Source organism: Phoenix dactylifera, chromosome 7 (genome assembly GCF_051530095.1).
Source record: "Phoenix dactylifera cultivar Ajwa chromosome 7, Ajwa_hap1_PhDact_Kaust_v1.1, whole genome shotgun sequence".
NCBI classification, from domain to species: Eukaryota; Viridiplantae; Streptophyta; class Magnoliopsida; order Arecales; family Arecaceae; genus Phoenix; species Phoenix dactylifera.
In genome coordinates, this window is record NC_143196.1 from 16,504,232 (window position 1) to 16,517,690 (window position 13,459).

The window sequence follows — 13,459 nt, forward strand, 5'->3', positions numbered from 1 at the left end:
TCCTCTTTTAAACCCATCTAGGGCTCCTACAATTTAGGAGCCCTAGAGTTAAATCCTAAGAGGGGGCGCCGGCCCCCTCTCTTCATGCCGCACCAAGGAAGCAAAAGGGGAGGGGCTTGCGCCCCTCCCTCTTGGTAAACCCTAATCCACATTTAGTAGGGTTTGGAATGCCCTAATGTGGTCAAGCCCTAATCCAATTAGGCTTAGCCCAAGGGTGAACCAATTTGGATCCAATCTAGGTAAGTCCTAATCTAATTAGAACTTAAATCAATTTTGACTCAATTGAACTCTTCAATCCTAATCCAATTAGGAGTCTTATTGATTCATTAGATTAATAATTAATTGTGACTTAAGAAACCCTAATCCAAATTAGGACATTTTTAATTTTAGTCCTAATCCAATTAGGACTCTAATTGAATTCGAAGTCCTAATCCAATTAGGATTTCTAGAAATCCTATTCTAAGTAGGAATCCAAAGATGAATTCAAAATCCTAATCTAATTAGGATTGTAGGAATCTTACTCCAAGTAGGAATCCCAGTCCTACTCCAAATAGGATTCTCAGTCCTAATCCAATTAGGACTCTAGGAATCCTACTCCAAGTAGGATTTGTTTTTTAAGTCCAATTAATCAATTCCCATTCCTTCTTCAACTTCTTATCAATCGAATTGATTACTCGTGATTCATAATCACTTTTCAACCATCGAATCGGTCAATACTTCTAGTGTGTGTGACCCCATAGGTTCTATTCTGACTGGTAGTGAGATATATTGTGATCTCTATCACAATATCATTGAAAACTCCTTTCAATGGATTGGAACGATTCCAACTCTACTCATTAGGGTTTATTGATCATCAAGATAATCCCTATGAGTCCCACCATCCACCAGTGACACCTAGCAGCATGTAGTGGCTACCCAGCAGAACAGAATGATGAACCTCTAGGTGCAGTTATTATGTGATACAGTCCTTCTATCGTGGATCCCTACAGGACGGAGGTCATGGACAACTCGTCAAACCCCATCGTCTGTCATATGTCAAGATTTATTCGACTTAAGTTCGAAAGCGGAGAACTCTTTCTCTACTGTGCAATCTGCCCCGGCCGAGGTCTTACGAACTCAGTCTTATAAATCACATAGGATCTCTCCTTATCTATCAAGGTCGATAGATTCCTTATAGGTGCATACCCTATTCCTATAGTGAACCTACTGCAGCCAATCTACACTGCATGGACCCATATGACTAGAGACCATGTATGTGTGCAGTCAAACTACAATAACCTCACTGTGAGTGGCCGAAGCACCGCAGGTCAAAGGACCAGTCACACTACTACAATATCAAGCAAGTCACTGATGAGTGGATAGACATCCAAGTGACTTCTTGTATTGGTCACGCTCAGTACCCTTGTTCTCTAACAAGCACCTGCACTATTACTTCAGTGTCCCCACACCGTGGACTCGAGTCTCGTCCATCCATAAGAAAAGTAATGTGTGCACTGATCTCATCGGATCGATCACCGCCCTCGTGATGATCCATCGATCAGGAGCATTCAGAAATTAATTACTAATGATGCATGGCTCAAATTCTTAACTCTTAAGAATATGCATCATCATCTTATTAATTCTTGGACGATTCATAGACACATAATCAATATAAATGAAAAAGATGCCTTTTATTTATTCAATAATAAAATCAAATACAAATTATGTCCCAGAATTAATAATGTGTCAGCCAAAAATTGGCTTCTAGGGCATACATCTAACAAGATCTTAGCAACTCTACTACGGTGGAAAACCAATCGACTTCATATTGGGTAATCAGATCTTAGTGATTCCAACTTTGAGCTTTCCATAGGAGGTAATCGATCAATTGGCCAGGTAAGCAGGTGGGAGGCTCCCCTTACTCAGAAAGTAAGGTCCTAATTAAGTAACCACCTTTGAGCTTGCCTAGACACTAATTAGATCAATTAATCAAATATGGCTAGCTCAATGTATCTCGATTGATTTAGGGAGGTTTTAGATCTCTTGGGATTTACATCTAATGTAACCATCTATCCCATACCATATATCATTCGATTTACATCTTATGTAAATATCACATTGGTTCAGGTCTATGTAATTATGAAACCCTTTCGTATATTATGTGATTACATCTTATGTAAATGACATAATTGTTTCAGTTTACATCTTATGTAAATGTCTTATTGTTTAAGGGTTTTATTTACATCTCATGCAAATAAATTTTTGTTTAACTAATACATACATCTCATGCATACATTATTTTAAACATAACCTTAAACAAGTATGAACATTATGATTACCATATGCATCTCATTTATATTTTCAGATCTGAAATTTTAAACCTATTATGCTATTCTCTGGATTTCAGATCATGCATTACTTGATTTAAAATATTGTAATGCAATTGCAATTCTAAAATAATTTGCAAGATCATAGCAAATAAAAATCTGCATGCTGAAAATTTCAGCAACCTGAAATTTCAGCACGCAGAAAATCCAGCAAGCATAATTCCTTTAAAAATCAGATTAAAAACGTGGTAATCAATCCTTAGGTCCTAATCATACTCCCTAGAACCATGGCTCTGATACCACTGCTGAGTTACGCCCCGTTCGATGCAACGTTCGCAGCAGAATTCGAACGGGACGTCGTTCATCGCATAAACGCGCCTCGGATCGTAGAATTCAAAATTTTTTCTGGATCCAAATCTAGAAGATCTTTGAATTCATTAGGGAGGAGAGATTAAGATATGAGGAAGGTTGATTAAGATTCATAAAACTGAAACTAAAATCAGAAGAAATTAATTTGAAGATCTCATCTTCAAAAATTCTGCAGGTGAAGAACACCGCAGCCCGATGATCTATCTAGGTTCCTGTTTGAACCACACAATTGTCCGGCCTCTACAGGTATCCACACGAGGATCTAATCATCTGAGATAGGGTCTTACCGGAGTACTAGCTCTTTACAAAGACCTCTCATGACTATCATATAGATTAGAAGATAAAAATCTGCAACATACCTCCTTAAAGAAGAACAATTTCTTCTTTAACCTTGCTCGCGATGGAGGAAGAGGAAGGAGGAACCTTGCACGTGGATCTTCCTTGCCTTGCTACCATGGAAGAAGAGGAGGATGAAGACCCCTTGCTGCCGTGGAGAGGAAGAAAGAGGAGGAGGCGTGGAGAGGAAGAGAAGAGAATTAATTCATAACTTCTCCCTTGCTACCCTTGCTACCCTTTTATAGATTGGGTTTAGGGCTCCTCATAATCTTATTAGGAGTATGGGACTATAACCCACCCTTGGATTAATGCCAAGTGTCCAATCCTTGTGCTCATAGATGCATGACATGTGTCTATTTAATCAATTGATTAATTTCCTAATCATATTAGGATTCCTAATCTCATTAGGAGAATTAATTGATTTGGGAGCATGCATCCTACGACGCCATGTGGACTTTAAAGTCCGCATAGTGCGAAACATGACTTAAATCATATTCATCCTACAACGACATGTGATCTTTAAAATCCGTACAAATCTTGGTTTAATCAAATTGACCCAATCATGAACCCAAATCAATTTGGGTCGAACCCAATTTGATTCGGCTCATTAAATCAGCCCAATTGCAATCCAATTGCAATCAATTCCACTTAATTCTTCTTCCATTAACTCACTAATACTTAGTGGGTTAATTCAATCACCAATCATATTGATGATTGATTTCTATTGTGATTGCAAATCACAATTATGATAGTCTGACTAATTAAATTCTCTATGTGTGTAACTCCGTAGGTTCTATTCTGACTGGTAGTGAGAAATATTGAGATCTCCATCTCAATATCACTTAAACTCCTTTCAGTGGACTGAAACGATTTCAGTTCTACTCTTAGGGTTCACTGATCACCAAGTGAATGCCTTCGAGTCTCACAATCCACTAGTGACACCTAGCAGTATGTGGTGGCAACCCAGCAGAATGGAATATCTGAACCTCTTGGTGCAGTTAGCGTATGATACAGTTCCTCTATCATGGATCCCGACATGACGGAGGTTATGGATATCTCGTCAAACCCAATCGTCTGTCATATGTCAAATTTATACGACTTCCAGTTCGAGATATGGAAAACTCTTTTTCCAAAATACCTGGCCAGAAATTTATCGAACTCAGTCTCATAAATCACATAGGATCACTCCTAATCTATCAAGGTCGATAGATCCCATCTAGATGCAACCCTATTCCAAAATGAACCTACTGCAGCCAATTCGCACTACAAGGACCCGAATGACTAGAGCCCAAGTTCACATGCTCGTCAAACTACAGCAACCTCACAGTGAATAGCTGAGGCATCGCAGGTCAAAGGACCAGTAATACAACTGCAGCATAAGTAGTCACTGACGAGTGGATAGACATTCATGTGACTACTATCTTTGGTCACGCTTAGTACCTTGTTCTCTAACAAATACTTGCATAATCACTTCAGTGTCTCTACACCATGGACTCGAGACTCGTCCATCTGACTAAGTGATCTGTGCACTAATCTCAGCGGATCGATCACCGTCCCTCGTGATGGATCCCTTGATCAGGAGCATTTAGAAATTAATCCCTAATGACACATGCCTCAAATTCTCAACTCCTTGAAATTATGTGTCATCATCTATTAATTTCTTGGACGATTCATGGACACATACAAACATGAATGAAAAATAAATTGCCCAATCTTATTTATTAATAAGTGTCAAATTAAAAATTTATGCCCCAGATTACAAATATGCGTCAGCCACGTTGGCTTCTAGGGCATACTTCTAACATATATGTATATGTATATCTATATATCTGTATATACATATACGTACGTAAATCTGTATATCTGTATATGTATATATGTATATGTGTATATGTATATATGTATACGTATATATGCATACATGTGTGCATATATATGTATACGTATATATGCATACATTTGTGTGCATATATATATACACACACACACACACACGTACATGTATGTACATGTGTGTGTGTGTATATATATATATGTACATGTATGTACATGTGTGTGTACATGTGTATGTATATGTATGTACATGTATGTGTACACATGTACATGTATATGTGTGTATATACTTGTATATGTATATATGTGCATGTATATGTATATGTATCTCTGTGTGTGTGTATATGTATATATGTATATGTACATGTACATGTATATGTATATATATGTGTGCATGTATATATATATGTGTGTATGTGTGTATATGTATGTGTATATATGTGTGTGTGTGTGTGTATATGTGTATATAAGTGTGTGTGTATGCGTATATATGTGTGTGTGTATATATATATATATATATATATATATGTATGTATATATATATATATGTGTGTGTGTATATATATGTGTATGCGCGCGCGTGTGTGGGCTTGTGTGCGTGTGTTTGTATGCAAATACGATGTTTTTTTTGCCCTTGAAATGACAACCTAGTGCAGCCTTTGAGTGATGGGCTTGACTAATATATATACACTTGGTCTTGCAACAGGTTGCACCTCCTCCTCACTTAAAAGTTTCCTGTCATGTCAACCACCATTGCCATGCCCAACTTGATGCAGTATATGAAGCTTGACTGAAAATATGAATTTAAGCATAATTTTCATGTGCAAGAAAATGATTCCTTGAAATTGCCTTTGACATATTTGGTTTCCAAGCAATCCCAAGAGATGACTTTTCCGTTAAGGACAGCAGATAAACCTCAAGGAATTTTAAAGTCCATAAGTCTCCACCGTCCTAATCCTTCATATATTCTTTCTTTTTTTTTTCCCGCTTCTTTAAGAAAGAAACAAAAGAAAAGCAAAAAATCTTCAGGTTTAGGTCTACAACCAATCATTGATCCAATGAAAATAAAACATATATTTTTTGACATGCTTTAGTGTGCTTGACTGAAGGATATAGAATGCTGAACTACAGGCTTGAAATTAATTGACGTGTTCAGAAGCCCATTTACAGACATTAGAAAGGTCAAGCTCTACTAATTCATTAATCAGGGAAGCCTAAGATGTAAAATAGTTGATGCTTCTTAAACATATGCATGGTCAAAAATATGTGATTTCCAGTATGCATCTTCGATATTAAAAGAAAAAAATGAACATTGTTTATCTACTATAATTGGGTGAAACATACAGCAAAGTATTCGAAGAATATAAGATAAAAAGTCAAATAAACTTTAACATCAAAAGATCCATTAAAAAATATTTTACCTATGAGGAAATTATATGCTAAATTCATAGTGTTCTCTGCATGTGTTACTCCAAAGCTTTAAAACAAGAGCAGCATCGGCAGCATTAACAAATATTTACTATATAATTTCAGGTTGATACATGTTTTTTATAACACAAGAACCATGGTGTCTCTGTTAAGACTAACACTAAAGTCTAGATGAGCGAATAAAACCAGGTGCAGATACTCCAGTAGGATAAACACAGTAGACATACAAGTGAAGCAACAGTCCTATAGTGAATTTGCTGGAAAGGAGCTCAAAGCACTGATGACATGCTCGTACACTTTGATGCCCCTCAGAAACACAGTATCCTTCAGGAACTGCATGTAAACATCAATATATTGTCAGGTAAGTCAACTTAAAATTTCAAAAAAGGAAAACCAGGAAATGAGTTTTTTAGACCTCATTATGCTCATGGAGTAGGATAGGCGTGTTTGCCATTGGTGAAAATCCAAGAGCAGGGATGCCCATCTGTCTCATGAATCTAGCATCAGTTGTGGAAGCCAAAATTTCTGGTCTAGCAAGTTTCCCACCGGAAGCAATGATAGCTTGTTGAAATGCAGGCCACCATGGATTAGATTCATTAGCTAGTGTTGCTAATGGGAGACCTGCAATGTCTTTTATTGGACCTTTCTGTATCAGCTGCAAAACCATTTTGAGCCAAATGTATATTAGAGACATTGTTTATGTAATCCTATAGATCAGGTTAAGATAGCATTACCCAGAGGGCTTGCTCTCCAGTTGCAAAGGAACTCTATATAGCAAAAGTCTAATTATATTCAGAAATAATGGTCACAAAGAGGACTATAGCCTAGTGGTTGCACCACTCTTGGATTGGAGTTTGTATTCAAACACTGGGAGGTGTTTCCCCAGACATTTGACCCGGGCAATGTTCTCGCATCATTTATATGAAATGATTGGTGATGCTCCCACTATTATTCTTAAAGAGGAAAAAAGAAAAGAAAAATTAAAAAGAATCCAGCAAAATATAAGTAGGAACTGATTTATTGACATGGCCAGTTTATGGATGGGTTCCAAGTATACCTTTTGCCTATACAGGAATAGCAAGTTTTGACATTTGAAATCTATAAACAACAGAGGTAAATGAGGTCTGTCTCTTCGTATGACCGCCCTTTATTCGTCTAACTGATTGGTAGGATAGGCTTAGACATCCAAAACTATGAAGGCTAGCATCACTCATGTTGCACAGCGACTACGTTATTCTATGTATGACTACTTTTACAAACTAAGCTAAATCATTCTACCTTATAGCCATGAGCACACAAATGATTCAGTTAAGGAATGCAAATTGTGTGGACCTAGGATTAACTGACACTAAGGACTTTAAGGAAATTGTTCATGAAATTCTCACTATAATTAAGAAAAGTATAAGGGATATATTGCAAATACTAAATATTAGGACACCTCATGCCTCAGATGTGAATCACCTTCTCATGCTTACCACCTCATATTTAGTACACATCATGCTTACTAGTAAACCACCATCGCATGCTTGTGCCACGCCACGGTGAAGTTGCTACCTCGTGTTTAAGTAGGGATTGAGACCTCATACTTTACCACCACCTCATGCTTGATCTAACACCTCATGCTCAACACTCCATCCTCGTTCTTATTAAATTAACATTGTCATGCTTATTAATCTGCCATCCAATTGATTAGCTGAGCTTGCAGTGGCTGGACACCTCATTCTTATAGGACCATCCATAAATATGAGGGTGTTGCCCTCTTTCTACTGTTTTTGCAACTAGAAATCCTAAAACCTAAAGGAAACAGCTAGTGAAGAACAGAAATAAGGTGAAAGATAGCATCCAGGTAGAGAAAAGAGAGGTGTAATGAAAAGCTTTGGAACAAAAATTCATATTGTGTGTACCATTACAAAATTGACAACTTATTTTGTAGCTGTTCGGTTAATATTAATTTGATTTAGAATTTTTGTTTATAATCCCATTGTTCATGAATAGATTTTGAAACCCCTGATTTTAGACTAAGGTTTGAAGCATGTAATAGACACTAATTTCAAGAATCTACTTGATTATATGAAGATTATATGTTATATATCCTTGTTATGTAAAATTGATCATGAGTCTCAAGATATTTTTGAATATTTTCTCTGCCATTTTGTGTTAAGGGAATTTCAAAAACTTATTTTCACTAACTATTTGACATCTGAATTTATCAAAGCTATCATGGTAGAAATTTATATTACTGAATCAAAGAGATTTCTTGTGATCTTAGCCATTTGAAAAGTTCATTAATCATTATAGTTCCTAAAAGTAAAAGATTTCATGTTTTAGGAATTCAAATGAAACTTCCGATGACTTAGAGAACCCCTAATTGATGGGTACGATAGTTGGTCTCAGTGAACCTCCTACAAGCGAGTATAATAGTTGGCATCAATGAGCCCCTGACTAGTGGGTATCTTAATTAGTTGAAGTTAATTCTTAGCTAATGGGATTTTGATCATGACCAATGGTTACTGATGGGAGGCAAAATGGATCGTCCAACTCTAGCGTGGAACCGCCCAATTCATGCCTAGCAGAACTCAAATTATATCAGGCCTAGGGTCGACCCCATCTCTATATGAGTCGGCCCCTTAACAACATGAGTCGACCCCCGCAGTCATGGGTCGACCCTCAGGCAGACCTCGGTTCCGTTAAGAGTCAAGCCGACCTCGGACCCCGCCGAAGGCCGAGCCGACCTCGGCCCTGTCAACCTTGATTCCGTCGAAGATCCCACAGATCCTCAGAATCCGTATTCAAACAAATCTGAAAAAATATCTCCCGAATCCCCCGCCCGCGGGATTGATCTCCGTGATTCACGCCGCCTCCAGCTAATGGCCAGCTGATCATAGCTCGGCCCGAGATTTCAGATAACGGCCGAGACTCTCACCCTATAAAAAGGGGATAGAAAAAAGCCCTCAGGAGGCCATTAAAAGCACTCAGAAACCTTTCCCAAAACTCTGGATCAACTCTAACTTAGCCATCGGAGGGCCTTCACCAAAATCCCCGGCCAAGGCTTTGTGCAGGTACACTGGTGCGTAGGAGGTTGCTCCCTTTCTCCGCCCCGGCCGGCGGCTTCTCAGATTCCTCCGGCGTGGTCACCCTCAGGCCAAATTTCAACCCCAATATCAGGCATCAGAAGGAAGGCCTGACTTGTGATCATGAGGTTGAGGAGTCAAGAAGCTTCTAATGCATCGAGGCGCTGGGCACCAATTCCCGGCAACTTACTTCAAAGCCCACCCCCTGCGGCACCGGCGGATCAAATTCCTCAGGTCCAGCTAGAGCAGTTTAATCTGCTCGTCCAGCAAGTTCAAACACTTACCGCGGCCGTTCAAGGCCTACAGCAGGCAGGTGCCCCGGCTGTAACCCCTCCTCGCGGGCGCAAGTCCTTAGGACAGCGCTCGCGACGTCATTCCTCTGCCAGGCAGCGCACAATGGCCGACGAAAGGGAGTGTCGCCACTACCGAAGCTCCTACCGAGCTCGATCCCTAAGCCAAAAGGGCTAGTCGCGCAGCCATCATCCTGAGAGCCTGCGCCGAAGTCTAATGCTCCGAGCACGAAAACAACCATCGGAGGCGGGGTCCATCCCATGCCGAGCTGCAACAGGAGTCCCACCCGTCACCGAGCTCGATAGAAAAGTCGAGAAGTTGGAGCAACAAGTCCAGGCGCTTTGAGACCAAGGTCCGAAGCGCAACGCCGATCTCGAATTCATAACTGAGTCTCCATTCCCTGATGGATCGTTGACGAGCTGATCCCCTCGAAGTTCAAGATGCCGCAACTTGAGCCGTATGATGGCTCGTCCGACCCCCTGGATCATTTGGAAAGCTACAAAACCCTCATGACACTCTAAGGGGCCACAGACGCCTTACACTGCAGGGCGGCCCTTGCGCTTCGAGTTTTCCGCTTCCAATAATGAGGCGAAATATGAAGCGCTAATTGCAGGGCTAAAGTTGGCGAAAGGGCTCAACATCCGCTGCCTGAAGGTCTTCAGCGACTCCCAGCTGGTGGTGAGCCAAGTTCTGGAAGATTTTGAACCTCGGAAGCCGTCAATGATGAAATACCTCCAAAAGGTGTGGGACATCACTTCAACTTTAAACAACTTCGATATTCGGCACATTTTCAGGCCAGAGAATGCGAGGGCCGACCTGCTGTCGAAGCTAGCGACGTCCAGTTCGGCCGAGCTCCCGAAGACCACTTTCCTCGAGTACCTAAAGGCACCAAGAACGAAAGATCCTGAACCAGTCCTGTGCACAGAAATCGAGCCGAGCTGGATGGACCCTCTTATCAACTTCCTACAAAACGGAGCCCTCCCCTATGGATAAGCTTGAAGCCTGACGAATTGAGCACCAAGTGACTCGGTACCTCATATACGGAGGCAAGCTGTACTGCCAGTCGTTCACATCGCCACTCCTTAGATGTCTCCGCCCCTCAGAGGCCGACTATGCGATGCGGAAGGTGTACGAAGAAATCTGCGGAAGTTATCAAGGAAGCAGAGCTTTGGCGCATAAGATTCTGCAGCAAGGATACTATTGGCCCATAACTATGATATAATGATGCCCCGGCCCGAGCTCGGGGCACCCTGGAGTGTCGATCGCGAGCCGAAGAGGCTCCCTCGACCGCAGGAACATGCAACGACGCTCCGGCCCGAGCTCGGGGCGCCCTGCAGTGTCGACCACGAGCCGAAGAGGCTTCGTCGACCGCGGGAACATGCAATGAAGCCTCGGCCCGAGCTCGAGGCATCCTGCAGTGTCAACCACGAGCCGAAGAGGCTCCCTCGACCGCAGGAACATGCAATGAGGCTCCGGCCCAAACTCGGGGTGCCTTGCAGTGTCGACCACGAGCTGAAGAGGCTCCCTCGACCGCAGGAGCATGCAATGAGGCCCCGGCCCGACCTCGGGGCGCCTTGCAGCGTCGACCGCGAGCCAAAAAGGCTCCCTCGACTGCAGGAACATGCAACGACGCCCCGGTGTAGGGTTCTATCGTGTCATATAGGGGCAGCGGAAGCTAGGAATTTTAAAAATTTCTTAATAAAGTCCCTTTACATGTAACCCTATTAAGCCAAGATCACCTTAATGGTAGTAATCAAATAATATAATATAAATGCAGAAATAGAATACCTCTAACGCTAATCCAATGTGGAGAATTTCCACTAGGTGCCCAAATGTTCACCCTCCAACATTGATCCACACGAAAACTTGATTCAAGACTTTAGCTCCAAAGACTTTGATCCTAGATGCAGAATTCTTGTAAAGAACTCTAATGGCTTGCTTTCCTTTCTTTTTTTTTTTTCACCTTCTAAAATCACTTCTAATTCTTTTGTCCTAAAGAAGACCACCTTGTCTTGGATTAGGACACCCTAGAAGTAATGCTAGAAAGAAGGAAACTAATGTAAGAAAGAAGGGATATGAGAGAGTTGGTTTTCACCGGATGGAATGAATAAAAATCCCGGGAGCGCTCCTATTTATAGATGGCGTGGGGATGCATCACCAAAGGATGCATCCCATCCACACATCCTTCAGATGGGGCGTGATGGCCAAGAGGAGCGCCTCATATGAGGAAACGTATCAAAATCAAGGAGCGTATCTTATGAAGCGACGTGATAAGTGGATAAGGATGAAAAGGAGGCGCCTCATCCTTAACTGCTTATCATTTCATGCGCTCTCTTTGTTCTCACGCATCCATCCCCACGTCATCAGCCCATATGAAGCTCCATCACGTCATCATTCCTTCCTTTGATGCACCATCACTTGATCCAATGGGTATGATTGAAGGTGCCATCAAAGAGGGGAGTTATGTCATCATCCAACGGTTCTAGGATGATCCAATGGTCCCAATGCAAAGCGCCATGTACTTGACTCATTATGTCTTTATCCAATGGTGGGATGAAGATCCAATGGCCAATAGTGATAGCCCTCCATTAACCTAATCTAATTGGGTTCAAACCAACTCACCATTATGTCTTCATCCAACGGTAGATGAAGATCTAACGGTCAAAAGTAACTGATTTATCAAATATAATCCAATTAGACTCAAATCAAGCCAATTAGGTGCCAACTCTTGGCTAACCCATATTAGGATATGATCTAATCAAATTAGATCAATTAAGAATCAGATTCGAATCCAATTCAAATCAGGAGCTAAGGTTTGCAACACCTGCTAGAATGTTTATCTTGCAAACATGATCTAATCCAATTAGACTCTTGATCAGTTTTCTTGTGTGTGACCCATTGGGTTCCAAACTTAGCCAGCAGTAGGTGTAGGTTCGAGTTGACCTAACCTGATTAAAATTCTTCTAATCGATTTAGGTCCAAACTGCGCGAACTCGAACTTAACAATTAGAATCCTTTCTAATTGGCGATCGAATTAAACTCTTTAATTCGATCAAACCTACAAGACAAGATTGACATCTAGCAACGTGTCATGACTACCCCAAAAATATGGAATTTGGTTGAAATACCAAAAATACCCTTCAGTGGCAAGTTACCGTGTAATTCAGTCCTTCAATCAAACTACATCCCGAATATGTATATGAGCATGAATCTATGTCAAACTCAATTACATATTCATGTTTCTCTTAATCTTCTAATGATAATTCGAATCATGAAACATTAGAAACTCTCTAATTTTCATTCTGCTTTGATCAAAGACTTTCTGAATTATCATATGATGAGAATAAATGGGATGCGATCTTCTCTTACTAGAAGTGATTGATTTCTTGTTATGATGAGACCTTGGTTCCTTCGCTTGAGCAACAGCTTCAGTGTTATCACAATAAACTGGGACTGGTCCAGCAATCTCAGGAACTACTTTCAACTCAGAGATGAACTTTTTCATCCAGACAGCTTCTTTAGCGGTTTCACTCACAGCAATGTATTCTACCTCAGTAGTTGAGTCAGCTACAGTTTGCTGCTTGGAACTCTTCCAGCTCACTACACCATCATTTAAGGTAAAGACATACCCTGAAGTAGACTTGCTATCATCTAGGTCTGACTGAAAACTAGAATCAGAAATCTTTCTAGTTTCAACTCAGAACCTCCATAAATTAGAAAAACATCTTTAGTCCTTCTCAAGTACTTAAGAATATTTTTCACAGCTATCCAATGATCCTCCCCTGGATCAGCCTGGAATCTGCTTGTTATGCCTAAGGCATAAGC

The 13,459-nt window shown here is 40.8% G+C and overlaps 1 protein-coding gene across 1 annotated transcript in view; it reads right to left on the bottom strand.

The window, feature by feature from the left end:
- Positions 1-6,322: 6,322 nt before the first annotated feature.
- Positions 6,323-13,459, bottom strand: part of LOC103697173 (uncharacterized) — a 38,786-nt gene continuing 31,649 nt past the window's right edge. The window contains exons 3-4 of the mRNA XM_088701263.2: positions 6,688-6,927; positions 6,323-6,605 (exon numbers count right to left, since the gene is read on the bottom strand). Coding sequence (XP_088557389.1) covers positions 6,516-6,605; positions 6,688-6,927 — 330 coding nt within the window. The 3' untranslated portion in view covers positions 6,323-6,515. The remainder of the gene's footprint in view (positions 6,606-6,687; positions 6,928-13,459) is intronic.